The sequence below is a fragment of the Falco rusticolus genome, chromosome Z (assembly GCF_015220075.1).
Source record: "Falco rusticolus isolate bFalRus1 chromosome Z, bFalRus1.pri, whole genome shotgun sequence".
NCBI lineage: Eukaryota > Metazoa > Chordata > Aves > Falconiformes > Falconidae > Falco > Falco rusticolus.
In genome coordinates this window covers 10284143-10308959 of record NC_051210.1, presented here as the reverse complement: position 1 = coordinate 10308959, position 24817 = coordinate 10284143, and the positions used below count along the sequence as shown (strand labels likewise).

General features: G+C 44.1%; 2 protein-coding genes across 4 annotated transcripts in view; one reads left to right on the top strand and one right to left on the bottom strand.

Annotated features, from left to right (window-relative positions):
• Positions 1–495: 495 nt before the first annotated feature.
• On the top strand, positions 496–22360 carry RNF20 (ring finger protein 20). Of its 2 annotated transcripts, XM_037373285.1 has the most exons (21): positions 496–631; positions 2989–3047; positions 3286–3456; positions 3574–3741; positions 3864–4011; positions 4172–4354; positions 5620–5738; positions 6514–6660; positions 6844–6921; positions 7227–7346; positions 9253–9432; positions 9630–9765; positions 10428–10549; positions 10882–11279; positions 11854–11971; positions 13954–14103; positions 16110–16322; positions 17426–17551; positions 18604–18744; positions 19102–19203; positions 19439–22360. In XM_037373285.1, exons 3-21 carry the CDS (start codon positions 3328–3330, stop codon positions 19613–19615), a joined length of 2955 nt encoding a protein of 984 aa, XP_037229182.1. In that variant the 5' UTR covers positions 496–631; positions 2989–3047; positions 3286–3327; the 3' UTR covers positions 19616–22360. The 2 variants fall into 2 exon arrangements, with proteins under 2 accessions (XP_037229182.1, XP_037229183.1); XM_037373286.1 differs by lacking the exon at positions 2989–3047.
• GRIN3A (glutamate ionotropic receptor NMDA type subunit 3A) overlaps positions 22197–24817 on the bottom strand; it is a 72362-nt gene continuing 69741 nt past the window's right edge. For both annotated transcript variants that reach the window (XM_037373284.1, XM_037373283.1), the window contains one exon: positions 22197–24568. In XM_037373284.1, coding sequence (XP_037229181.1) covers positions 24232–24568 — 337 coding nt within the window. In that variant the 3' untranslated portion in view covers positions 22197–24231. The remainder of the gene's footprint in view (positions 24569–24817) is intronic.

Sequence of the window (24817 nt, the reverse complement as noted above, 5' to 3'; positions counted from 1 at the left end):
CGTAAAATATTAAACTATTAAACTGTTCCTTTAAACGTGCATTATCTAAAATATTACCTCAGTCTCAGGTGGAGCAGGGTCTGCACGGTTTATGTGTTTCTGCACATTTTACGGATGTGTTACGTACGTTACAGAAGTTTGCACAGGCCGTGTTTATACCCACAGAGCACGCCGCGGGATCACGGGCCGGCGGCTGCCGGTGTGGTCCCCCCTTGCGAGGGACAGGACGGCCGCCGCGGCCATTAGCTGAGACCCCTCGCCCGCCGGCAAGCCCCGGCGGGACACCCAACCCGCGGCCCTGTGCGGCCCGTGGCGAGGCGGCATCTTCCCCCGCGGCCGCCGGTAGCCCCCCCTCCGTGCGGCTGAAGGCGCTGGGACAAACCCTCCAGGGCACCATGGCAACGGCGGCCGGGCGGCTGGGGAGCGCCCGTACAGGCTGAGGGCGAAATGGCCGCCGGAAAAGGCGGTGCCGCCTCGGCCGCTGGCGGTTGCAGTTTCCGGTGTCCCGGAGCGCGGCGGCGGCGGCGGCGGCGGCGGCCCCGGCCAAGGCGAAAGCTGGTTGTGGGGCGCCGGTGAGGGTCTGTGGGGCCGCCGCGCAGGGACCGGTGCTTGGGGAAGGCCGCGCCGCGAGGTGAGGGTGCGGGGCGATCGCGGGGGGATCGCGGGGGCGGGGGCGGAGACACTGTACGGCTGTGGAGGAAGGGATGGGTCAGGGGTGCCGCGGGGAGCGGCGACAGCTGCGGGGCTGCCCCGAGCTGGGCGCGAGGCGGCGGCGCGCGCAGGGCTGTCGGTGCCGGGCGCAGGGCCGTCGGTGCCGGCGGGGCAGTGCTGGCGTGCCCGGGGGTGCTGAGGAGGGGTGCCCGCCTGTGGGGACAGGAGGTGTGCAGCGGTGTGGGAGGGCCCCGGCTGTGCGTGGGGTCAGTGCCAGGAACGTGCGGATCCCCGCTGGGCGCGGGAGGCGGGGGCGGGCGTTACGGCACGTCAGTGAGTGTGTGTGGGCAGAGGCGAAGCGGGTCCCTGAGGCGTGCTTGGGGGGGGGGTTTCGCGCTCTGCATGGAGAGGAGTCTCTGGTGGGCGATGTGGAGCTTGATGCAGTGCCGCTGGGGGAGGCCTCTGGGTTCTGAATGAATAGCCACAACAGGTTTTTGCAGAGCCGCAAGGGTCTGTGGATTACACGAACAAAAAATGGAGGTGTGGAGGGTGGCTTTTATGTGTGGGAAGCTGAATGGTGGGCTTTGAAAGCTTCCTGGGCTAGAGGTGCCACGAGTGTGTGAAAGAGCTGGAACGCGGTCAGTAGGCGTGGGCTATACATGAATGGCTAAATACTGGGCTTGGGGGAGTTTGCTTTCCTTATTTAGGTGGTTGAAGGTGATCAGAGTAGATGACTCGTGGCCAGTGGTATGTGTGGGCAGTGCCAGGTGAAGGTGTATTTTGGTCTCGGTGTAAGAGGATTTTAGCCATGAGAGAGGGATTAAGATGAAGCTGGGTCGGCGGTAAGGGAGGACAGGTCAGTCTTTGTTAGTGTGATCTGTTTGGGGAATGAAGAACGTGAATAGAATAGCCTAGGACTGAGGGTTAGGCAGAGTTCCTAAAGGAAGGAGAAGGTCTGTGATCATGAAAACTTTGTAGGTCAGGTGCTGGAGTACAGTATGTGAGGAAGCGAGTAATGGGGAGAGGGGAGCTAGAGCGGTGAGGGATGGTGTTGGGAGGCAATGAAAGAAATAGCTGTGGACAAAAAAATGCAAAAGGCAGTAGTCGGTGTTGTCCTGCTGGACTGCCAGGGAGCAGATGTTTTTAGTGACAGCCACCGTGTGTCCATCCCATCCCCCCCCGCCAACAGCCTAGTCATTCTAGCTAAAATCAGTGCCTACTGAATTCCATTGCTAAAAGGAGGAAAATGGCTAAGTGGAAGTTGTTTTTATTTAGTTTAGAGATGTATTTAATATTTACATTAAAAGACAGTTTACAGGAACGCTGTATGTGCTGTTGCAGTAACTCATTTAGAAGCACTAAATGTTTCTATTATTTTTGTATTATTTTACATATGGTGAAGGGCAATGCCAAGCTAAAATGCTTGTTAAATTGGAAGATTTGGCAAAGCAGTGTACCAGTTTAATCTGGTCAATTAAAGCAAATACCTAAGAACTGGCAGGTTCAGTTTGTAACCCTTACTTTAACTGTAAATGCTATTGTAGATTTAAACGGAACAATACAAATCTAACTGGTATCATCCATGTTTCATTTACTTGTGGGTATCGTTTAGTTTAGAAGTAGAAAGAGATCTGTATATTGAGTTGGCACAGCATCAGTGAATATGTGAGAAGAATGGTGCTTACACCTAATGAAGATCTAATTGGTTTCATTTTCCATTAATTGCTTGCTGTATTTGTTTTGGAAACCCTTTAAGAAGATACTTGTTATTTTGCTAAATAATAATTTAGGAAACAGCAAGAAATACTGTTTAAACACAAAAATCTGTTTTAATGCTGAAGGTCATCAAGTACTGGGATATGTTGCCCAGGGATACTGGTGTGTTTCTATCTCTGGAGAGACTCAAAAGCTGACTGGGCAAGGTGGTTGACCCTGCTTTAATCAGGGGCACTGAGCAGATGATCTCCAGACATTTTTTCTAGCCTCAACTGTTCTGTGATTCTGTAACTGGTAGTTCAGAGCTTCTCAGATTGAAGATTATTTATCCCCAAGTCAATGCAAACATGTCTGTGGCTCTCCTGATACACAGGAAAACTCTTCAAATGGGTCTTCACAAACTTTGGCTTGGAATTGCTGCTCAGTTCTGTAGCATTTGTAAGATCTCTATGTAAGCTCTTAACAGGGCACATCTTCAGGGTGTTGCTGCCCTTGGCTTTAAGTCACTCTGAATGTTGATATAAAAAGAACGGTTTGGTTGGTATGAAGTGAACTGCTGCTGCATATACCCAGTCTCAGTTGCCCATTAAAGTCTAACATAGGTAATTTTTGTTAATACAGAGAGATGAAAAAAGCAGACTGAACCTTCCTGAAGATTTTTTTCCAAAGAGCCTAATAAGTTACAGTTCTTCCATTTCAGCATCCCATGAATGTGTTGTTTGCAGTGCTAATCCTAGTGGTGTCTTTTTAAAACTTCGTGTTTGACCAGTATTTTCCAAACCCTTTTGAGGTATATGGTCTCTACTGTGTTTGACCTATTGTTACCATGATGGATCAGTATGTTAAAAACTCTAAATTGAGTTGATTGTGTAGGTGTGTGTTTGCTGGTTTTTTTTAATGGTGTTCTTTAATGTTCAGGAAGAACTTAGAAAAGGTGAGAGTCTATATGCTTCAGCCACCATGTCTGGAATTGGCAATAAACGGACTGCTGGAGAGCCTGGCCCTTCTGCACCTCCAGAAAAGAAGGCAGGGGTTGAAGATTCAGGGACCACAGTGGAGACTATTAAGCTTGGTGGTGTTTCTTCAACGGTATGTCTTTCTTGCACACCCCCGCTCAACCTCTTGCTTTTTTTTTTGTCTGGCCTTCTGTGTGAGCCCAGTGATCTGGCTTGTGTGCAATGTGCCCTGACTTGTGCCCCTGCACAGGAGGAGATGGACATCCGGACCCTACAGACCAAGAACCGTAAACTAGCAGAGATGCTGGACCAGCGACAAGCTATTGAAGATGAGCTACGGGAGCACATTGAGAAGCTGGAGCGTCGGCAGGCCACTGATGATGCCTCTCTGCTGATTATCAATCGATACTGGAATCAGGTTAGTAACACACTTTGTTGTTTTATAGACACTTAGCTCTTTTATCTTCTTCTGTTCCACTGCTCTCCTATTATTTACATCCATTCTTTGCCTTGTCTGGTCTTGCCCGATGCATGATTCAGTTTGATGAAAATATCCGCATCATCCTGAAACGCTTTGACCTGGACCAAGGTCTTGGAGATCTTTTATCGGAAAGAAAAGCGCTTGTGGTACCAGAACCTGAACCAGACTCGGACAGTAATCAGGAGCGCAAAGATGAGAGGGAACGAGGTGAGACACCTGGCTGGGGATGGTGGAGAAGATGCATTTCAGCTGTGGACAATGTTGATGTCCCTTTCTAAAGGGTGACAAAGGCTCTCTGATTGTGAAGAATGGTGATATGTTGTCTGCCAGAGAAAATTCACTTTTTTGCACCTCTTGCTGTTCCCAGGTGAAGGACTGGAGCCAGCATTCTCCTTCCTAGCCACTCTAGCCAGCAGCACTAGTGAGGAGATAGAATCTCAGCTGCAGGAGCGTGTAGAGTCCTCCCGCCGTGCTGTTGCCCAGATTGTGACAATGTATGACAAACTGCAGGAGAAAGTGGATGTGCTATCCCATAAGCTGAATAGTGGAGGTATGACCACGGTGGTTGATCGCTGTCTGATACTCAAGATTCCTCATCTGTCCCCAGCTCAGACAAGATTCTGCATTGGAAGCATTAAGGTGTAGTCTTCCTTGTGCCCATTTATTTTCCAAAATAAATGGGTTTAGCTTTCCAAACTCTTGATAACCAAAACCTCTAATAAAGACTAGTACTGTACACTTAAAGTATATTATAACTGCCTCTAAATTTGAATGCTGAGAACTTGGTCCAATGTGTTGGGCTGAAGAAAGGCTTGTTTCTACAAAGGGGTGTGTTCATGCATTTGGGAAGTTACAGATTATAATTGAACCTTATCACCCAGCTGTCCTCAGCCATTGTGTAAAAGGCTTCATGCCTACATGTGGAGAAGTGAAATCAGTATTGCAAACTGATGTTGGGCTCTTTCTCACTTGCAGTCTAGTAAAAGGTGTAGGAATAACCAGCCTCTCAGTTGCCACTGAGTTTCGAGCAAAATAGTAGCCATCTACTGGCTTGGTGTGCCCAATGTAGCTTTCAGTTCTGAACACAAAGCATGGTTCTGCAGAAGAAAGCCAAATGACTAGCTTCTGAAATTTAATGAAGATTCAATTTACAATCAGACGACTTTCTGAAAAACTTTTGTTAGTTTAAGGTTAGAATTTTAATCTTTTCGATGAAAATTTAGATAGAATATCAACTTATGCTTGGTTTGTCTTCTGTTAAGTGTTCTGTGTGCCCTGATCAAGGAGCTCTGACAAGTCTAGCATTAGTGTAGCAAAGAATTACTGTCTTTAGTTGGCTGTAGTTTAAGTTTAAACTTGGCATTGTGTGGCAAGCATTGGCACTGTGCATCATGAGCCGGTATTCAGTTGCTGTAATTGCCATTTGGTATGTTAGCTCAAGCCACCTTTTGTAGCAGGTTTGCGCATGAGTTTGATCTGCATTAGGGTGTCACTGGGTTACAAGGGCATGTTCTGTGTTGCTGATACTGACACAATTGGAATGATTTCTGACATTAGGGGATGGTAACTGACAATCAGAAATGCGTAATATGTTAAACTACAGAGCCTTTTGCTTAGTGAATGCAAGTCAAAGCTCTGTATGGCTGGAGATGAGACCCTTGGGAACCACCTGCTGGAGAAATACAGTAAGCAGAAGTGAAAACCAGAAATTCCCTTTGCTGTGTTCTTTTTTCTTCCTTTGCTGAATTAAACTTGAAGAATTAAAGGCAGTCTTCCTTGATTTCCATTCATTTCCTTTTCTTATGCACTTTTCAGATATTTCATTGATGGAAGAAGCAGTTCTGGAGCTTAATACTTACCTCTCACATGAAAATGGACGGCTGCAGGAGCTGGCTGATGTTCTTCAGGAGAAGCACCGAATCATGTCTCAGGAGGTATAAAGAGGAGAGAGAAAGAAATCTGCTTTGGGGTCCTGCTTAGAATGATTTGCAGTTGCTGTAGTTTGGAAAGCAAGTTATTGCCTTGCAGAGGGACAGGAACAATGTGGATTGAATGTTATGGAAAGGGTTGTTGTAGAGAACTATGTAGATTTTTTGTGTGATTCAGATGGATTTGCTTGTTATATCACTGAATGAAAAGGTATAACTAAACGAGTGATTCAAATGTAATTTTAAGAGGAAACAGAGCAGAGGAAGTGGTAAGGTGATGCTAAGGTGGCTTTGTAAACATTTGAGACACTTGATGTGACTTCCCTGACATTTCAGATTCTTTACTTTTTTGCATCATGTATGAAAGTGTAATGACACTAATTACAAATTGATTCCTCTTATTAAGGGATTCATCTAATTTGCAGTATTTGTTTCAGGGGTTTCAGTTCCTCTGAAAACTCTGTTAATGCTGGCCTTGCCTAGTGTTAGGTCGCCAAGCATTTCAGTGGTCTGTAAAGTAGATAAGGAGTGAAAAGCCTTTGAAGAAGCTGAAGTGGCTGCCTCTGTACTCAGCCAGATTTCAGTTTTGTCTTATTTTCATTACTGAGCTGGGATTTAGACTGTAAAATTCAGGACAGTTCAATGAGTGGTCTGTTGACACAGCAAAAGATGGGAGTAAAGCACATGAATCCAGGGTATTAATCAAATAAGATTTATACTGAGCAGTCTCAGAAAATGTTGATTCTGTTCAATATGCTGGCTGAAACACTCTTGATTGCAGTTCTCCAAGCTGCAAGAGAGAGTGGAGACAGCAGAATCTCGGGTGTCTGTTCTGGAGACTATGATTGATGACCTTCAGTGGGATATTGACAAGATACGCAAGAGGGAGCAGAGGCTCAACCGGCACTTAGCAGATATTCTGGAACGAGTAAGCACCATCTTTTTTGCTGGGAAACCAGAGGAATTGATGTAGTTTTGAGATATGTGACATCATCTAATGGTACTTTGCTGTGAGATCTGAGAATCTGTAGTGTACCTTCTTTGGTCTTGAACATGCAGCAGTCTTGGCGTATAATTAAGTATTGATGAAATCTGTTACCTTTTTTTACAGGTAAATTCCAAAGGGTACAAGGTGTATGGAGCTGGGAGCAGCCTCTATGGTGGCACTATCACCATTAATGCCCGCAAGGTAATGACACTGGAATGGTTGTAGCCACAGGGAAGAATAAGGTCAAGGAGACCTTTATGCATAGGGCCATAGATTGGAACAAAATTTAGATACCTCCTCTGCCACAAATCTGTGTGACTCTGGGCAAACCATTTTGTCTGTGTATAGGTTTCCTACTTATGAAATGGACATGATAGAAGTAGACTGTCTCACTTGGTAATGCTAGTTGAAGTATGTAATTTCTCTTACTGTATAAACAGTGACTTAATGTATCTACTGAGGGTGCTAATTAACAATAGGATTTACAAGCAGTTTATCCCCAACAGTTTGAGGAGATGAATGCAGAGCTGGAAGAGAATAAAGAGCTTGCCGGGAATCGCCTCAGTGAGTTGGAGGAACTACGCCAGGATCTTGAGGAAGTAACAACACAGAATGAAAAACTCAAGGTGAGACATCTGTCCCTATTTGAGGATGAAGGTGTTCTGTGTGGTTGATTACCCTCAGTCTTGCTGTACTGTTCTCTCTGGAAAACTGCATTAATGCTATTCTGTTCTACACTTGCTCTTTAGCTGGGTTCCATTTTGTACAAGGTACTGTAAGTGATGTGACTCACACTTGCAGTTCAGTGCATTGGTGACACCACGTGGTCATCAATGGAAATTGTAACGGTTTATTTCGTGTTTTCCATTCTGATCTATTAAGTACATTTTAATGATGTCTAGTAAAAACTAATTTCACCTCTTTGGAAATATTGACTGTTCTCCACTTTCCCCCCGTCCTGTGCAAGTGGAACTAGAGAACTGAAAAATTTGTGGAACTTGTGTAGGAGAGCTAGACTTAAATCTTTCCCAGTGTGGTAGAATTGATAGATAGGAAACAGCATATGAGTTTCTTATGACTTAAAAGTGGTAACACAAAAAGTTGTGACTCTATAGTAGATAAGTATATGATCTAGAGAATAATCTAAATTTTATCTTAGTGATCAATAGATCTGTTAGCCTGTTATAAGAAATGTCTGAGCTGATAACCTAAGTTACAGAGGTGAGGTTCCAGAAACAGTCTTGAGGTACCTCTAAATTATCTTTATCCATATAAGTTTGTTTAGAGAGAAACACCATGTGGCTTACAACTTTCTTTATCTCTTACAGTTAAGCTGTATGTGCGTTTATATGTGTCTGTTTCACTGCTAGTAGTCACAATCATTTGCTAACTTTTTCTTGTTGGGAAAATTCAGATTCTGTACTTCCACTTTCTCTTATTTATCTTCCTTTCAGTTGTTATGTCTCTTACTGGTAGAAAGCTAACATAATGCCTACTTACATATGTATGTGAGGAAGTGAGTAATGGGGAGAGGGGAGCTAGAGCGGTGAGGGATGGTGTTGGGAGGCAATGAAAGAAATAGCTGTGGACAAAAAAATGCAAAAGGCAGTAGTCGGTGTTGTCCTGCTGGACTGCCAGGGAGCAGATGTTTTTAGTGACAGCCACCGTGTGTCCATCCCATCCCCCCCCGGCCAACAGCCTAGTCATTCTAGCTAAAATCAGTGCCTACTGAATTCCATTGCTAAAAGGAGGAAAATGGCTAAGTGGAAGTTGTTTTTATTTAGTTTAGAGATGTATTTAATATTTACAGCGTTCCTGTAAACTGTCTTTTAATGTATGTGCTGTTGCAGTAACTCATTTAGAAGCACTAAATGTTTCTATTATTTTTGTATTATTTTACATATGGTGAAGGGCAATGCCAAGCTAAAATGCTTGTTAAATTGGAAGATTTGGCAAAGCAGTGTACCAGTTTAATCTTAAAAATAAGTAGCCTTATTACTTTCAGCAGAACTGACAAGTAAAGCAAATACCTAAGGGTTACAAACTGAACCTGCCAGTTCTTATTTTCTTCTTTCTATTATTTATCTTCCTTTTGATTGTTATGTCTGTTTCTGATAGAAAGCTAACATAATGCCTACTTGCACATGCATTTTCTCTAGCTTTCGTCATACTTCTCTGTATGTCCATCTATCGATTTAAGTGATCATGGTTTTACAGTAAATCAATTTAAAAGGTATGTCATGTTTTCCAAGCTCATACCTTTGAGAGAAGATATTGCTGAGCCTGAGAATCAAAACCTTTCGTTATGTGACTATGGAAGAGAAACAGCCTAGTGCATGTAGAGAAAGCACAGGCTTTTAAAATTGGGTACTGAAGCATATCACTTGCATCTACTTCACAGCAGTGCTATTAAAGTTCTGCTTTCGCTTTGATTGTGACAGCTTGATTCACTGTGCTTCTACCTTGGAAAACAGATCCCGAAAACAAGGAGCTGATTTTTCTTTCTGTGGCATTTTCTTGTGTCCTGCCTAGGTTGAGCTGCGACGAGCAGTAGAAGAGGCTGTGAAGGAGACCCCAGAATATCGCTGCATGCAGTCCCAATTTTCTGTTTTGTATAATGAGAGTCTCCAGCTGAAAGCACATCTTGATGAGGCCCGCACTCTGCTTCATGGCACCCGCACCACACACCAGCGCCAGGTGGAACTAATTGAGGTAGCACCTCTGCTTCATCAGACTAGAGAACATTGTCATCCCATTGGGTATCACTGCTGGGTCTGGGTAGCTCTGGGATTGGTCAGGAAATCTATCTTCCTGGCAATAATTCATCTGTTCTGGTACCTCATGTTGATGAGGTGAGAGAGATACTCCAGGGTCACAGCACCAAGTTCTGTCTCCTTCTTACTCCGCAGAGAGATGAGGTCAGTCTTCACAAGAAGCTACGCACAGAGGTGATACAGCTAGAGGACACCCTGGCACAAGTCCGCAAAGAATATGAGATGCTGAGGATAGAGTTTGAACAGACGCTTGCTGCAAATGAACAAGCAGGTATAGAGTTTTTCTGCTGTGCTTAAAAACGAACACCCCTGACCCCCCACACCCCACCATTGCCTGGTAGAGGCTGCATTGCAGTAAAACACCTAGTTTGATTCTTTGATATTGTTAAATACTTGTTCTGGCAGGTGTCTGTCTCAAAACCCAAAGCTTTTCAAGTGTTTTATGGTAGGGCAGTTCCTTGTGATCTGACTTCATTTTAGACGCTGCAAAATACATACATTTTGCTAATAATTTGGTTTATGACAGACTGTTTTGCATTGCTAAAAATTACTTTTGGGTGGATTAATTTACATGTCTGGAATGACAGCCTGGATAGGAAACCAATAATTTTCAAATTTAATCAGAGGAAATAAAGAAGTTATTTTTAAAGTAGCATTCAGATCATAGAGATTTTTTGTAGCATGACATGCTTCCCTTGGGAATATGGGAAAAAAAGTCATGTTAAGGGGAAATAAGGAATGGGAATTTGCAATAACTGAATGGTTGCATGTAAAACTGGCATGTGTTTTATTTCTCTGTTGTGTGGCAGAATGATAACAGTCTTATTTTGGTTCTTTGTCAATGTCACTTACCTTGTTCTCCATCTCCGTGAAAGTCCTCACAGATGGTTGGCAGAAGTATGGTTTGTTACAGTTGTGTTTCTGGTTTTGTAGGCCCAATTAATCGGGAGATGCGTCATCTCATCAGCAGCCTCCAAAATCACAACCACCAGCTGAAGGGAGAGGTGTTAAGATACAAGCGCAAACTGAGAGAGGCCCAATCTGACTTGAGCAAGGTACCAGAGCAGGAAATGCTGGAAAATAGCAGAAAGTGCTTAAGAGAAGGAGGAATGCTGTCATCTGTGCCTACAATATCAGCCTTTCTGATATGGCAGGCAGGATGCAATGTAATTTTCAATGGAGCTCTACAGTCAGCAGCTTCCACTTACCAAATGAATGGTCTTCCTTTGTAGCTGTATAGTGCTGCATGAAAAGCAACAGCAATTACGGAAGGGGCATGCAAGCATATTACTGGAAGGTGAGGGAAGCAGGGGATAAGGTAGATTTCTGGCTAAGAACTTAATGGTTTGTTTTCTTCTGTGTCGTCTTCCTCTGTGTTCCACAACAGATCCGCTCTCGCAGTGGTAGTGCTCTCTTACAGTCCCAGTCCAGCACTGAAGACACAAAGGAGGAACCTCCAGAGATCAAGCAAGAACCTGATGATCCTTCTGCCCAAATCTCTGTCCCAAAGGCTGCTTCTGAAGATGTTAATGAAATTAAGGCCAGGCGAGATGAAGAGGAACGGGAGCGAGAGAGGCGCGAGAGGGAGAGGGAACGAGAGAAGGAAAAAGAGAAGGAGAGAGAGCGAGAGAAAGAGAAGGAAAAGGAAAAGGAACGAGAGCGGGAGAAGCAGAAACAGAAGGAATCTGAGAAGGAGAGAGAGTCCAAAGAGAAGGAGAAAGGGAAGCATGAAGATGGAAGAAAGAAGGAGGCTGAAGTGATCAAGCAGCTGAAGGCTGAGCTCAAGTAAGAGTTACTGTGCCTCCCTTTCCTGCTTAAGTAGTGCCCAGACCGGTGTGTTTGCGTGAGATGACTTAGAGCTCAGTCTTAGCAGATTACCTTTGCTGAAGTGAAGCGAGAGATTTCTGGCACCCTGTGTATCTTAATTGTGGTTTGGACAGTGTAGTAACATTTCTCCTACAACAGCCTAAAGCATGAATTACCGAACCAGATACTCCATGGTGTGGGTCAAGCAATCTTTATTTCTTGCTGTTGTAACAATTGGGTAAAGCGTTACAGCAGCAGGGCATGGTAGTCTTCCCTGTCCTGGATCAGTACCAAAGCAATAGCGGATAGTTTGTTGCTTACTATTAGAGTAAGTTTCCTCCCCACCCCAGTTCTGTTAGCTTTTCAACCCATGTCAACTTGTTTCTCTTCAGCCTCCAGCTTGTACTCCTTGGCTATTTTATACTACTGGAGTAAGATGAGCCAAGGATGACTCCATATGCATATCACGTCGGAGACATGGCTCTCGTGCTAGGTATGTGACAGCATAGCTTTCCTGTTGTGTTCTCACAGTTGTCTACCTCCCTGTCTTCAGGAAGGCCCAGGAGAGCCAGAAGGAGATGAAGCTGTTGCTAGATATGTACCGCTCTGCCCCCAAAGAGCAGAGAGACAAAGTGCAGCTGATGGCAGCTGAGAAGAAGGCAAAAGCTGAGGTAAATCCTATTTCTCTTCCCTTTTTCTCTTTAGCCTGTTACTTAAAACTTCTTTTTGGATACACTGCACCTGAACCGTGTTGTTGTCTTTTGAACTCAAGATTGTCCCTTTTCTCATCTTTGTCACTTAGAAGAGAGATCGGAACGGTCTGGAGATGAACAGGGAGGTTTTGGGATGCCCTGGTTTGAGAAGGGATGATCCCTTTGCCCAGGCTGAGGGACATGGCTCCAGCTTTCTCAGCTGCAGGTTTAACCCGTAGTGAAGCTGAGCACATGTCATGGAGACATACACACAGAGAGGACACTGACATGGCCAGCCAGGCTGCCACAGGCAAGGTGCTGCCTTCAACAGCATGTGCATATAGGACTCATAAAATGCAAGCATAGACAGACAAGTCCTCTTCCTCTTATTCATCTGGCAGAGATAGAATGTCAGTAGCACAGGCACATGCACAACAGTCTAGGTGCACAAGTACACACACATTTGCAGATCCCTCCAGTACCAGCACGGCCCCTCTGCCTGGTACCCCTGTGATCGCGGGTCTCTTACCTTCTTTTCATATACGTCTCCTCTGTAGCTAGCACTTAATGCACCACACATACACATGGTGTAGAGAGTTGGATTACACAGAAATAGTTAAAATACTTGATAAGAAGATACCAGAAGATGGAACAGGCTGTGGTGATCATGCTCAGGGCTGAGTCAGACAAGTGTGTAGTGACAGCATACGTTTCACACATGACTGGCTCCTTTTATACCCTCCTCTGTGTAGCCTGAATTTGTTCATCCTTGCTCTCCCCCTGCATGTCCCTCCCTGGTTTGTACAGCTCTGTCAATCAGCCCTTCTAGTCCAGGGTCCACCCCTGGTTTACAGTCTTATCAGTTGCAAAGTCCAGACTGATCTTGCTGGAAGTGGTGCCTGTAGTTTTTTGATAGCCTGTCAGCTGTTGTGACTGGGAAGGTTTGTTTCTTGTCTTTGCTCCCTGTTTGTTTTGTCAGGTCTGTGTCTCTCTATCCTTCCCCACATCGCCCCGTTTGCGGTTGATAGGGCCCACTGATTTGAAGAATCAGCCACCAATATTCGAGTGAGCGGAGGTTATCTTTATTCGGCAGCACTGCCTGCATGGGGGATTGCTCCATCAAAGTCACGCACCCCAAGGGAACCTTTCAGCCCCCTCTTTATACAAGTCACTCATGTCTTTTCATTAACTTTCCGGGAAATCATTTACATACTCATTACAATTCTGGGAACTCATTTACATATCTCGTTAAACTAGTGACAGTGATTTAAGTCCTTGTCTTTGCCACATTATATAAACAACAGGAACTTAGGACCAGATAGCCTTTTTAAAGATGACAAATCCAAGGACTTAGCAATTAGTACATCCGTCGTGTTAGCAATAAGGGTCCTTGGATGTTTCCCAACTTTTAGATAAACATAAGTACATCATCCTATAGATAATTGGTACATCATTCATCATTCACCACAGTCAGATAAGTGTGCTGGAATAAACATTCTAACACCCTCCCATGCTCTCATCAATTAGTGTTACTTGACCAGGCTTGGTTCTCATTACTGCCTTCCGTATCATTTGTCTGTCAGGTTTGTGTCTCTGTATTTTGTTTATGGCTTCCTCCTTTTCTTGTTATCCCTTTTTGTATTGAAAAAGGTCCTTGAGCAAATGCTCTTAAAGGAGCACATAATCTCTCTGTCCGCATACACATACAACTGCAAGAGACTGCTCTTGATAAAAGATGCTATAGAATTTTCAAAGGGTCTGAAATCAAGATCTTGGGCTTACAACGCATTGTAGTGGTCCGTCTCCATTAATACACTGTTCTGTCAAAATGAGGTGCGTTTTCTTTTCCCATGGTTTGAAGGCAGTTTCTGCAGATTTTAGAGATTGTGGGGAAAACAGGTTCTTAACAATGTTCAGGCCACATCAGGTTTAGTGTCATTTTTGTTTTGTCCTTGCTGTAGCTGGAAGAACTGAGGCAGAGGGTGAAAGAACTGGAAGACAAGGAGAAAAAGGAGAGTAAAAAGATGGCTGATGAGGATGCCCTCCGCAAGATCCGAGCAGTGGAAGAACAAATCGAGTATTTACAGAAGAAACTAGCCATGGCTAAGCAGGTGAGAAGTTTCTGACAAGTTCTGTCTTGGTTGGAGCACCTGAGAAGGAACTGCCTTTAGGTTACAGCCAGGAAGATAACCTGAGAGGGGGAATTTCTGTCTCTCTGTGTGCTGGAGATGCAAGTTTTGTCCCTTTTTATCAAAGGGGGAAAAAACCTAACCAGCAAAAAACCTAGCAACAATCAAAAGAATGCCACAACATCAGGGTGTCAAACCTTATGGTGCGGGGTGGTGAGGAATGTTTAATCATTTGTGGCCCAGGTGAAGAGTGCGGAGGAGAGATGGCTGGATCAGCTGTCATGGTTTAACCCTGGCTGAATGCCAAATGCACACCAAAGCTAGTTTATCACTCTCCTCCTCAACTGGACAGGGGAGGGAAAATATAACAAAGGGCTTGTGGGTTGAGATAAGGATAGGGAAATCATTTAGCAGTTACCGTCATAGGCAAAACAGACACAGCCTGGGAAAAATTAGTTTAATTTATTACCATTCAAATCAGAAAAATGCCTTCCCCCCACTCCTCCCTTCTTCCACCTGTGCTTATTTTAATTCCCGATTTCTCTACCTCCTCCCCCTGAGTGGCACAGGAGAACGGGGAGTGGGAGTTATGGTCAGTGCATCACATATCGTTTCTGCTGGTCCTTCTTCCTCACACTCTTCCCCTGCTCCAGCATAGTGTACCTCCCATGGGATACAGTTCTCCACGAACTTCTCCAACCTGAGTCCTTCTCATGGGCTGCAGTTCTTCGCAAACTGCTCGAGCGTGGGTCCCTTCCACAGGGGTGCAGTCCCTCAGAAACAGGCTTCTCCAGCCCACAGGGTCACAAGTCCTGCCAGCAAATCTGCATCAGTGTGGGCTTCCCACAGGATCACAGCCTCCTTTGGGCATACCCCTGCTCCAGTGTGGGGACCTCCCATGGGCTGGAGGTGGATATGTGCTCCACCACTGACCTCCATAGGCTGTAGGGGGACAGCCTGCCTCACCATGGTCTTCAGCCATGGGTTGTAGGGCAATCTCAGCTCCAGCACTTGGAGCACCTTCTCCTCCTTCAATTACCTTTGTGTTTGCAGAGTTCTTTCTCACATGTTTTTCAGTCCTTCTCTCTGGCTGTCACTGCACAGCAGTTGGTTCCCCTTTATTACATATGTTATGCCAGAGTTGCTATCACCCTTGCTGCTGGACTCATGGCCAGCAGCAGTTTTTTCTTGGGGCTGGCTGGCATTGGCTCCATTGGACATGGGGGAAGCTTCTGGCATCTTCTTACAGAAGCCACGCCTGTAGCCTCCCCCCTGCCCCATTACCAAAACCTTGCCATGCAAACCCACTACATTGGCTTTTAGAGGAGGAGGCTACAATTTCTTTTTAGAAGTATTACCTGCACAGTTCATGTAGTTCATACATGTGCATGGTACTGTGACATATGTTATTCCATAAAAAGGGCTTGATCTAATAATAAGAGAGCAGGACTACAGCAGGGGAGGGCAAGCCAGTGACTTAACATATACCTGTTTAGAATTCAGATTATTTTCCTTATAGTACAGAACCATTCTGTCTTGTTGCTTACTCCTTTAATGTTGAAGTGGCTGAAGTGAGTTTAAGGGGCTTGGCAATCTGTTAGTTGGAAGCTGTCAAGTTGTCCACATGTAGAATTCTTAATCTAGTGTATGTTAACAGCTATTTAGCTAGCTGCCTGAAGTTGGGAGTTGGTTTCTGCCCAGTTCTGGCAGCAGCTGTGTCACAGCTGATTTTGCCAGCAGACAAGCTACAGTCTGTGAATGCTTGTGGAGATCACCATTTCTTTTCTTCACCCTCTAATTCAGGGCATTTCTGCTGTGGTGTAGACTTCTGGGGAGCACCTTTTTCTGCTTGCTGGGAAGATACTGTTCTCTGATACTGAGACATCTTCCTTCATCTGATCTAGATTTGGTGTCTCTGAGTAAAATGTTCAGGGTTGTTGTAGGGGATGCAGGATACAGTTTTTCTAGAGCCTATGATTCTTTTCCAGGAGGAGGAGGCCCTGCTGTCGGAAATGGATGTCACAGGGCAAGCCTTTGAAGACATGCAGGAACAGAACATCCGCTTGATGCAGCAGCTACGGGAGAAGGATGATGCCAACTTCAAGCTGATGTCAGAACGCATCAAATCCAACCAGATCCACAAGCTGCTGAAAGAGGAGAAGGAGGAGCTGGCAGACCAAGTTTTGACGCTGAAGACACAGGTAACCTGGGAGGAGAGAGGACAACAGAACTGATGGGGGAAGGTGGAGATGTGGGTTAATTCTTGATAGGCTGCTAAGCTCCACACAGCTTAGCACTCACTCCCCCAGAGCAGGATGGGGGTGAGAATCAGAAGGACAAAAGTGAGGAAACTGGTGGGTTGGAGTGAAGATGGTTCAGTAGTTAAAGGAATGCTCTGTGCGCAAGCAAAGCAAAACGAGGAATTCATTCGCTACTTCCCATGGCACGCAGGTATTCGGCCATCTCTAGGAAAACACATAATTGTTACTTGGGAAGACAAATGCTGTAACTCTGAACATCCCCCCACTTCCTTCTTTCCACCAGTTTTTATTGCTGAGCAAAGCGTCATATGGTACAGAATATCCCTTTGGTCGGTTTGGGTCAGCTGTCCTGGCTGTGTCCCCTCCCAGCTTCTTGTGCACCCACAGTCTAGCTGCTGGCAGGCAGCATGAGGTGTGGAAGGTCTTGATGCTGTGCAAGTACTGTTCAGCAATAGCTAAAACAGTAGTGTGTTATTGACACTGCTTTGATCCCAAATCCAAAGTACAGCACCATATAAGCTGCTATGAAGAGAACTAACTGTATCCCTGCCAAAATCATTACAGGAGGAAATGCTCCCTTAATCCCCTATGCTGCATCAGACTTCAAAGGGACCTGTTTTAGTAAGAAACAGACTGCTGTATAACATGACCTACAGGTTTATTGCTATGGAAAGCAGGAGCGGGAGGGAAAGTGAGAAGTCATTTTCCTGTTGTAATGGTGTTCTACATATATATCCCGCCATCCTTGGAACCAAGGTGGAACTGTGCACACTGCCTTGCAGAAATCCTCTAAGCCACCTTCCAAAAAACCCCACCTCTTTGTTGCAAGTATTTGACCGCTAGGTTTTGAAGTGTTCACTGAGAGGTCTGGACACAGCTCTTAGACTGCTAATCTGTCTTTTCAGGGAGAAAAAGGCAAGTGGAGACGTAACCTTGGTAATGGGGAGGTGGGGATAGTTTTAGCATGCAGCTTTAATGACACCTTTGAAGACCTGCAGAGCATGCATTTCAGTCCTTTTTCACCTTCTTTCTCCCTTTCCAAGGTGGATGCCCAGCTGCAGGTTGTACGTAAGCTAGAGGAGAAGGAACACTTACTGCAAAGCAGCATTGGAACAGGCGAGAAAGAGCTAGGTCTCCGAACACAGGCCCTGGAAATGAATAAACGCAAGGTGAGAGATTGCTTGATTTCCTCTTGGATTGTAAGATGGAATTCTTGTCTCGTGGGAAGCATAGAAGGTATTCACTGGTATTATGGAACCTGATATTCCCTGGTGTTGGACTACTGTACCAGAAGGCTTAGGGAGTCCTGAAGAGAGTTCTTACTAAAGTATTGTAGACTGATATTTCCTTTGGTAAGGAGGAGGAGGAGGTCATAGGCATTTCTGTGAAAAGTCTGGTTAGGGAGCTCAAGTAAGGTGCCTTCAAAAGGAAAGTTGTTATGAAAGAAGAGGCAGCAGCCAGATGAAGTTAACTGGAGTCAAAGCTTTTATAGGAAGGATGGGGCAAGTAAAAGGAAAATATGTCTGGGGAGCGTTCAGACCTTTAACAAGTATCTAAGATCAATCGGCTGGTTATAAGTAAAATAAGACTAAGTCTCATGGTTGATACTGCCTTTGTTATTAAATCTTCAGTAGAAATGGAGGTGTGTCATTAAAATGGAAAGGAAGGCATAAGTACCACTATGAAGAGGAGATGATGGGAATTCAGCGCAATCAATTGTGCTTAATATCACAAGCTGTGGTATTGATGGAACTAACAGATTCATTGATACAGGGACAGTTAGAAAGTGGTAGGAGAACTGGTGAACAGAGAAAATGATTAAAAAATACTTTCACTTCTTCTAGTTCACCTGTAGAACTGTCTCTGAATGATGTAGTAGAGAAAATTTAGAAGGTGGAAGGCTGAAAATAGTCGAACAAGAGAATTGTGTGGTTAGGGTTTTTCTAGGTGATGTGCATTGTAGTGTGACAGAGGTTGGCTCTACGGAAGAGGAACGTTGAGTCTAAATGGTGAGAACTTTAAAAAGATATTTTGCTGCTGAAATAACGTTTGGGGAGTAATTCCAGTTACTCTGTTTGAAAGTACTATCATTAGACTGAAAAAATCTCTAGCTGCTTGAGAATTATTTTGTGAGCAGTCTTGGATTGCCAGGCAGAGGAACTAGAAATCACGAGAGCTCTTTTCCCATGTTTTATACTTCTGTACTGGTTTTCTTTTTCAGGCCATGGATGCAGCCCAGCTTGCAGATGATCTGAAAGCCCAGCTAGAGCTGGCTCAGAAGAAGTTACATGATTTCCAAGATGAGATTGTAGAAAACAGAGTAACTAGAGAGAAAGAGATGTTCAACTTCAAAAGGGCTGAGGTATATACTTCATGCACAGTGCTTCTGTATCTTACCTGCTTCGGTGTCTGTCTCATTGTAGATTGAGCTTGGAGTGGGTTTCAACTACGCTACTTTTTTTGGGGTCCAGTTTCGCTTTGATTTTAGCTTCCTCAGGTCTTGGCTCTTTCAGATTTTGTCCACTGATGACTGACAATACATGTAGCACCAGAGGATAATGTCATCTGTTGTGAATCTGTTGGACTATCAGGGTTGAAAGTGTGGGTGGAGTGACTTAGCCAGGTTCACTGTTGGCCAGGTGCTAGTTCTCTTTGGTCCCTGAAGAAGCTGTGACAGAGAATACACTGCTCATGTACTTGGTCTCTTGTTTTTATGCAGGAAGATATATCTAGGTTGCGCAGGAAGCTGGAGACAACCAAGAAGCCTGACATGGTTCCCAACTGTGATGAGATACTGATGGAAGAAATCAAGGATTACAAAGTGAGTAGCTGTCTCAATCAACTTGTCTTTTTAACTTTGCTTTAGTCAAAAGGCTGTGTAGTCATGTTGTCAGTATTTGACATCTTTTTGTCTGTACTCTGGCACTGTAGCCCTATCTTGCATTGAAGAAAACACTTTCTTTTTACCAGGAATGGAAGGACTTTCAGCTTCAGTCATCTTTTAACATACCCAGTGCAATGTAGTGAGCCCTCACTGTAATGTTTCTGTCTTGCAGGCCCGGCTGACCTGCCCGTGCTGTAACATGCGCAAAAAGGATGCTGTGCTCACAAAGTGCTTTCATGTCTTCTGTTTTGAGTGCGTGAAAACACGCTATGACACCCGGCAGCGTAAATGCCCCAAATGCAATGCTGCTTTTGGTGCCAATGATTTTCATAGGATCTACATTGGTTGATTCTTTCCACTGGAGTGATGGAAAGTTGCCACTTAGGCTGGCCACCCAGCCCCCCTCACTTTCTGTGACTGTCACCTTTGGGACAGTCAGTGCTTCTTTCTGTTGATCTGCAGTCTCTTCTGGGAAGTATGGTTAGGGTACGGAAAGAAATGGATTTTGGGTCTGGTTCCTTTCTTCTCCCTTTTATTTTTGCCCTCAGTTTTTGTGGATTCTTTATGTCTGAGAGGAGATTTCCCATCCATCACTTTAACACTGCCAAGTTGGAAACATCTAACTGAAGTCCTGCCTTCATGGGCTAAAAGCTGTCTGTGGTGCAGCAGAGATGAGACCTTGGGGCTTGCTTTGGATGTTAATTATTAAATCCAGTCAAGATATGGTAGTATTTCTGAGAATAAAGTTTCCTAGTTAACAGGCCAAATAATGAACGAACGGGTAAACTTCAGCAGACTTCAGTGCAGTGACTCCTTAGACATATATCTTCCAGAGTCAGGGCAGGAAACCGTGAAGGCTGATGCATTAGAAAAACATTGTCCCTACCCCCAAAAGCAAGCACACATCTTAGTATCCAGGGGAGGAGAAAGGGAAGATGTTGGAGAATCTTTGAAAATAGCATTCCACTGATGAACCCTGGTTGATGTGGTTATCTTCCACTAGGCTGAGGCATTGCTGTCATTATCCTTAGTTTCCAGAAGAGAGTTTTTAGAGGTTACTTAGTTGCAAGTTTTCATTTTTCAATGCACAAAATCTAATGAAAGCTGTTGTCTGGGTTATTTTTCTGTTGCCTTTTTTCTCCTGATAGTAGTATCTGTCTGTGCCCCTGTCTTTTGTCTAGTTATTGGAAACATTTTTCACAAGCTTTAAGCTTCTAAAATTGGTTAATTTCTTCCTTCCTTTGCTTTCAAAAAATGGTTAATTAAAACAACCTTTATCCTTTTGGCTGTATCTTCACCACCTTACTCCTGACACAACAGAAGGGCCAAGATGCTCAATTATTTGCAGTCATTTTGTCATGGCTGCTGGGAATTTTGTGAAAGAATGTGGTACAGGTTATAGTCTCTATGATTCCTTTAGTGCAAAGCTATATTTGAAGTCTGCTCCTAAAAATCAAAATGTGAACTCATTTATTTACAACATGCCTTCACAGGGCATAGTGGGTTTTTTCTGTAAACTTAATTTTCTTGGAAGGTGCAACAGTCAGAGGTTTGTCTCATCTGTGTCCCTTCCTTGAATCACAGAATCTGTATCACCTTCCTGTATTCAGTGTAGGAAATAACAAACAATAGCAAAGTGAAAGTGATTAATCACACACTGTTTTATAGTATGCATTATTATTTTTATCTTTCTGAAAACATTCAGAACATATAAATGAAAACTTACAAATTATAAATCCTGAAAAGTGAGAAGGAACACATGGTGCTATCTTTGTAAGGGGAAGCTGGGATGCTGAGGATCTGTGGTGTGGCTTTAGGTTTGTTACAACATGTGTAGAAGAAATGAAAGCAGAGCTGCCTCAGCTTTCCCTGGAAATTGCTCCCTGGATTACAGTTTCTGACGTCAAGTTGGAGAAAAAAGTGTAATAGGAATACTTGTGCTGATGGTAGACTTTGTGGCACAAATGCTTGTTCATCAAAACTAGGACCTGGATCACCAGCAAAAATTGTCTCCACCTTCAAACAGCTTTGCTGTAACAGCAGACTTTTACAGCTGTGAGCAACAATCTGAATTAAACAACCCTTTAGAGAGGTGCAAAGCCCCTTTACCCTTTCCTAGTCATTAGGTTGCATCACCTTTGTGCTGAAAATCAAGCCTGAAGCTTTTGTGTTTGTAATGGCAGTGCTGGGTTCACTCTGGTCGTGGTAGGAAACAAACACTTGAAATACTCTGGATTTTTTTTACAGATGAGGTTTGGAAACTGCTGTTTTCCGTCACCAAGAAAAATTTATTTTCTTATTTTAAAATAATCTATTTTAAGCTCAGGAAGTCCTTGAAGGTCATTTTGGAAGTGACTGAATTTTTGTCTGTGTTTGTCATTTGTACACTGAGAAACAGTGAAAAATTTTAGATGGTCTGTTTTGACTAGCCAGAATGAGTGGAAATAGTTAAATGTTTACCAAGACTAGAAGTATTTTGGGGTAAAAGAAGGGGTGACCTGTTCTTTATAAAAAATCTGTCTAAATTCAATGTCTGAGCCAGAGTAATGAAGTGTAAACAAAGAAAAAGCCTCATCTACAGTCTCCAGGGCATCTCCTTGTCATAGAAAATCCTTCCTTGTGCTTATGCCATGTGCAGGCATTGACATACATGTGATACTCCCCATCCCATAAAAAGCTACAACAGTCTTTTTTTTCTGTCTCCTATGGGATCTGGCTGGTGCAGTAGTTGAGTAAAAAATAACATGCCAAAATATGTCTCTTTTGGGGCAACAGTAACTTGGACCGTCTTTGTAAAGGCTTCCAGTTGGTGCTGCAGTAATTTGGAGCAATCTCTGTTCTGCACTTGATCTGGGAGTAGACCCCAAGGCACCCACCGGAGATAGAGATTTTTGCTTAACATTACTAGGTGGCTGACATTTTTTCATTTTTTTTTTTTTTAAATGAAGATTGATTTGTTGAAAGATTGTGTGTTTGGGTTGGAACATTGAAGTAAACCATACGCTTTTGTTTTAAAAAAATAATCTTTTTCTGGGCTTATGCATGTGGAGATAAGAATGTAACAAACTGTTAATAAATACACTGATAAAACTGGGCTGAAATATTTCTTTCATAGTCTTTGCTCTTTTCATTATTATGAGACAGTGTTTCAGATGTTCTAACCAAATGATAGTGGAGGTTGTAAGGTAATGGATGCTATACAAATAAAAAGCTCTTCCTAAAAAGCTGATCATCTATATGAGGGAGGGAGGGTGGGTAAGGGAAGGCAACAAAAACAACTTGGGTGCCTTGCCTGTAGTCATCTAGCTTGGTAGCAGCAAGGGAAGAAGGAACATCCTAGGTCTTTCAAACCTATCTGATGTGCAGGGCTCTGGATCCCACTTTCCTGTTTCATGTCCCCATTATGTCTTTCCTATGTTACTGACATGAAAGAAGCAGATATGCTTGCTGCCCAAAAGCAGAGGCCAAGGGCTGAGCAGGGAACAAAGTATGAACTCCTCCTGTTAAGGCTAATTAGTCTGGGTATCATTTCTGTCAGCTTTTAGTGGTCCATGCAGAGCTTTATTTGCAAGTGTTTTTCAAAGGCCTTCTGTGCACCTGTAAACTTTTCCAAACCCCAAAATACACCTTCAGATATGCCTGTAGCCTTTAAACCATGCCTGGTGAGAGCATCACCCTGGCAATATTCATGCAGGTGGCTGGAGATACAGGGAGTGTAAAAACTTTAATGACTTATCTGGGAGATCAGGGTTAATTCTGGTAGTGTTACAAATGTTCTTTTCCTCTCTAATAAAGGATGTGTTGGGGAATGTTGTTTAAAAATTCATAGAAATCCTGTTTAAATAACACAGTCAGTTGGGTTGATGCAGTATTTATTCAGATGCTGAACAGCTTACCCTTCCTTCCCCTCGACTCATCATCCAGGTGGGAGGGAGCTCCGCTCAGTACATTGCTTCTGAAACCACAACTCTCATTCTCCTTCACAGTGAGCCCTGGTCCACAGGGAGGCTTTAAGTGACTCCCGTTGACTTTAGTGAGAACTTTGTGTCAGAATAAATCATGGACCAGAGCCACTTTATGTCACTTCAGCTGCGAGAAAGAACCTTATTGTCAGCTTAAGACTGAGAATATTAAGGGAGTAGTTTCACATTGGTAAATACTGATTTACAGTACTGCCATCCCTCCCTTTCCCTCATCCTTGCTCTGTGCCCCTGTGAACCCATCTTCTACATCTGCCAGTGCAGCTGTTTGCTTGGCTTCTCTCTGGGTGGGAGTGGAAGCCGAACCTGGGCTCAGAAGCAGAGGTGGTGGTTTGGTTTTTGCCAAGTTATTTTTAAGGTGGGTGAGTTCCTTTATCACAGTCATAGAGCAGCCACATCTGCATTTGTGCTGACAGAGCTGAGGTTAATGGTGTGTACTGGGATTGCCAGCAAGAATTTGTCTTGTGAAACCACAGCCTTGTGCCAGGAGGGAAGGGAATGCCAACACAGAACCAGCACCTGGCATAATGAGCCTTAGTGTGAACAGAAACTAGACCCGTAGATACCACAACAAAAACACACCAACAACAGACATGCCTCCAATGAGCAGTTTAAATTTCCTTCCTTTTTTTTTTTCTTTTCTTTTCCTTTTCTTGAATTAATGCACAGAAAGAGCTAAAAAAAGTGGGAACCTCGCTGTACTGTCAAGTGGAGGAACCAGGAGCTCTCACTGTTTGGATGCTCCTTGTTTCTCCAGTACCTTGGGAATGGCTGATGTTTGCCAGGACAATGAGAAACTTGTTATGAAAGGAGGAGGTCTCGGGGGGGGTGGCAGTGGCTGTGGGCTGCTGCTATTCTGCTCTCAGGAGGAGCACATTGCCTGCTTTATTTCTGCACCCCTTTCTGGCATTACAAAAGTGTGTTACAAATTTTACAGAGGAAGGGGAGAAAGGAAGAAAAAGGGAAGGGGCCCAGGTATGCTGGCCTAGGGCTCTGCAGTCCTGTTTGTCCTCTGATACTCTTCCAGCTCCGATTTCCTGTCCATGGCAAGTTGCAGCTCCTGCTTGATGATTTCAATCTGCTTCTCCAGCTCTGTAAGCTCTTGCATCACTGAGGTCCTAGCAATATTGAGGGACTCTGCTTTCCCGTTGGTTGTTAAAGAAGCCGGAGACTCTCTCCTCACCTGTGCCAGGGGGATGTCTTGGTGCTGCCGGACTGTCACCTCATTTTGCCCTTCATCAGTGCAGATGTATTTTTTCCGGTGACAGTTGCCCAGATTGGCTGTGTTCCACACAGCATGCTGGCTGTTCCCTATGTGGGACCTGAACAGAGATGTGAGAGTTAATACGAAATCAGGTGTGTGTATGCAACCCTCCTCTGCAGTCATCCTACTCGAAAAACATGCTGTGCTGTTACAAACTACATAGAAATCTTATTCCTTTATCCTTGGAATTATTTTTCTTGAGAACGTAAATGGTCAATTTTTTGTGATTAAACCATAGCAGAGACTACAACAGAATCCTAAAATTCATCTTCCCCCATAACATTTTTTTGATTAGTTACAAACTTAC

Bases quoted from the DNA above. Each gene is read 5' to 3' on its own strand.
- RNF20 (XM_037373286.1), top strand. From the start codon at position 3,328: ATGTCTGGAATTGGCAATAAACGGACTGCTGGAGAGCCTGGCCCTTCT. The intron at 4,355-5,619 runs GTATGACCACGG...TGCACTTTTCAG, and splicing joins CCATAAGCTGAATAGTGGAG to ATATTTCATTGATGGAAGAA. The intron at 11,280-11,853 runs GTAAGAGTTACT...CCCTGTCTTCAG, and splicing joins CAGCTGAAGGCTGAGCTCAA to GAAGGCCCAGGAGAGCCAGA.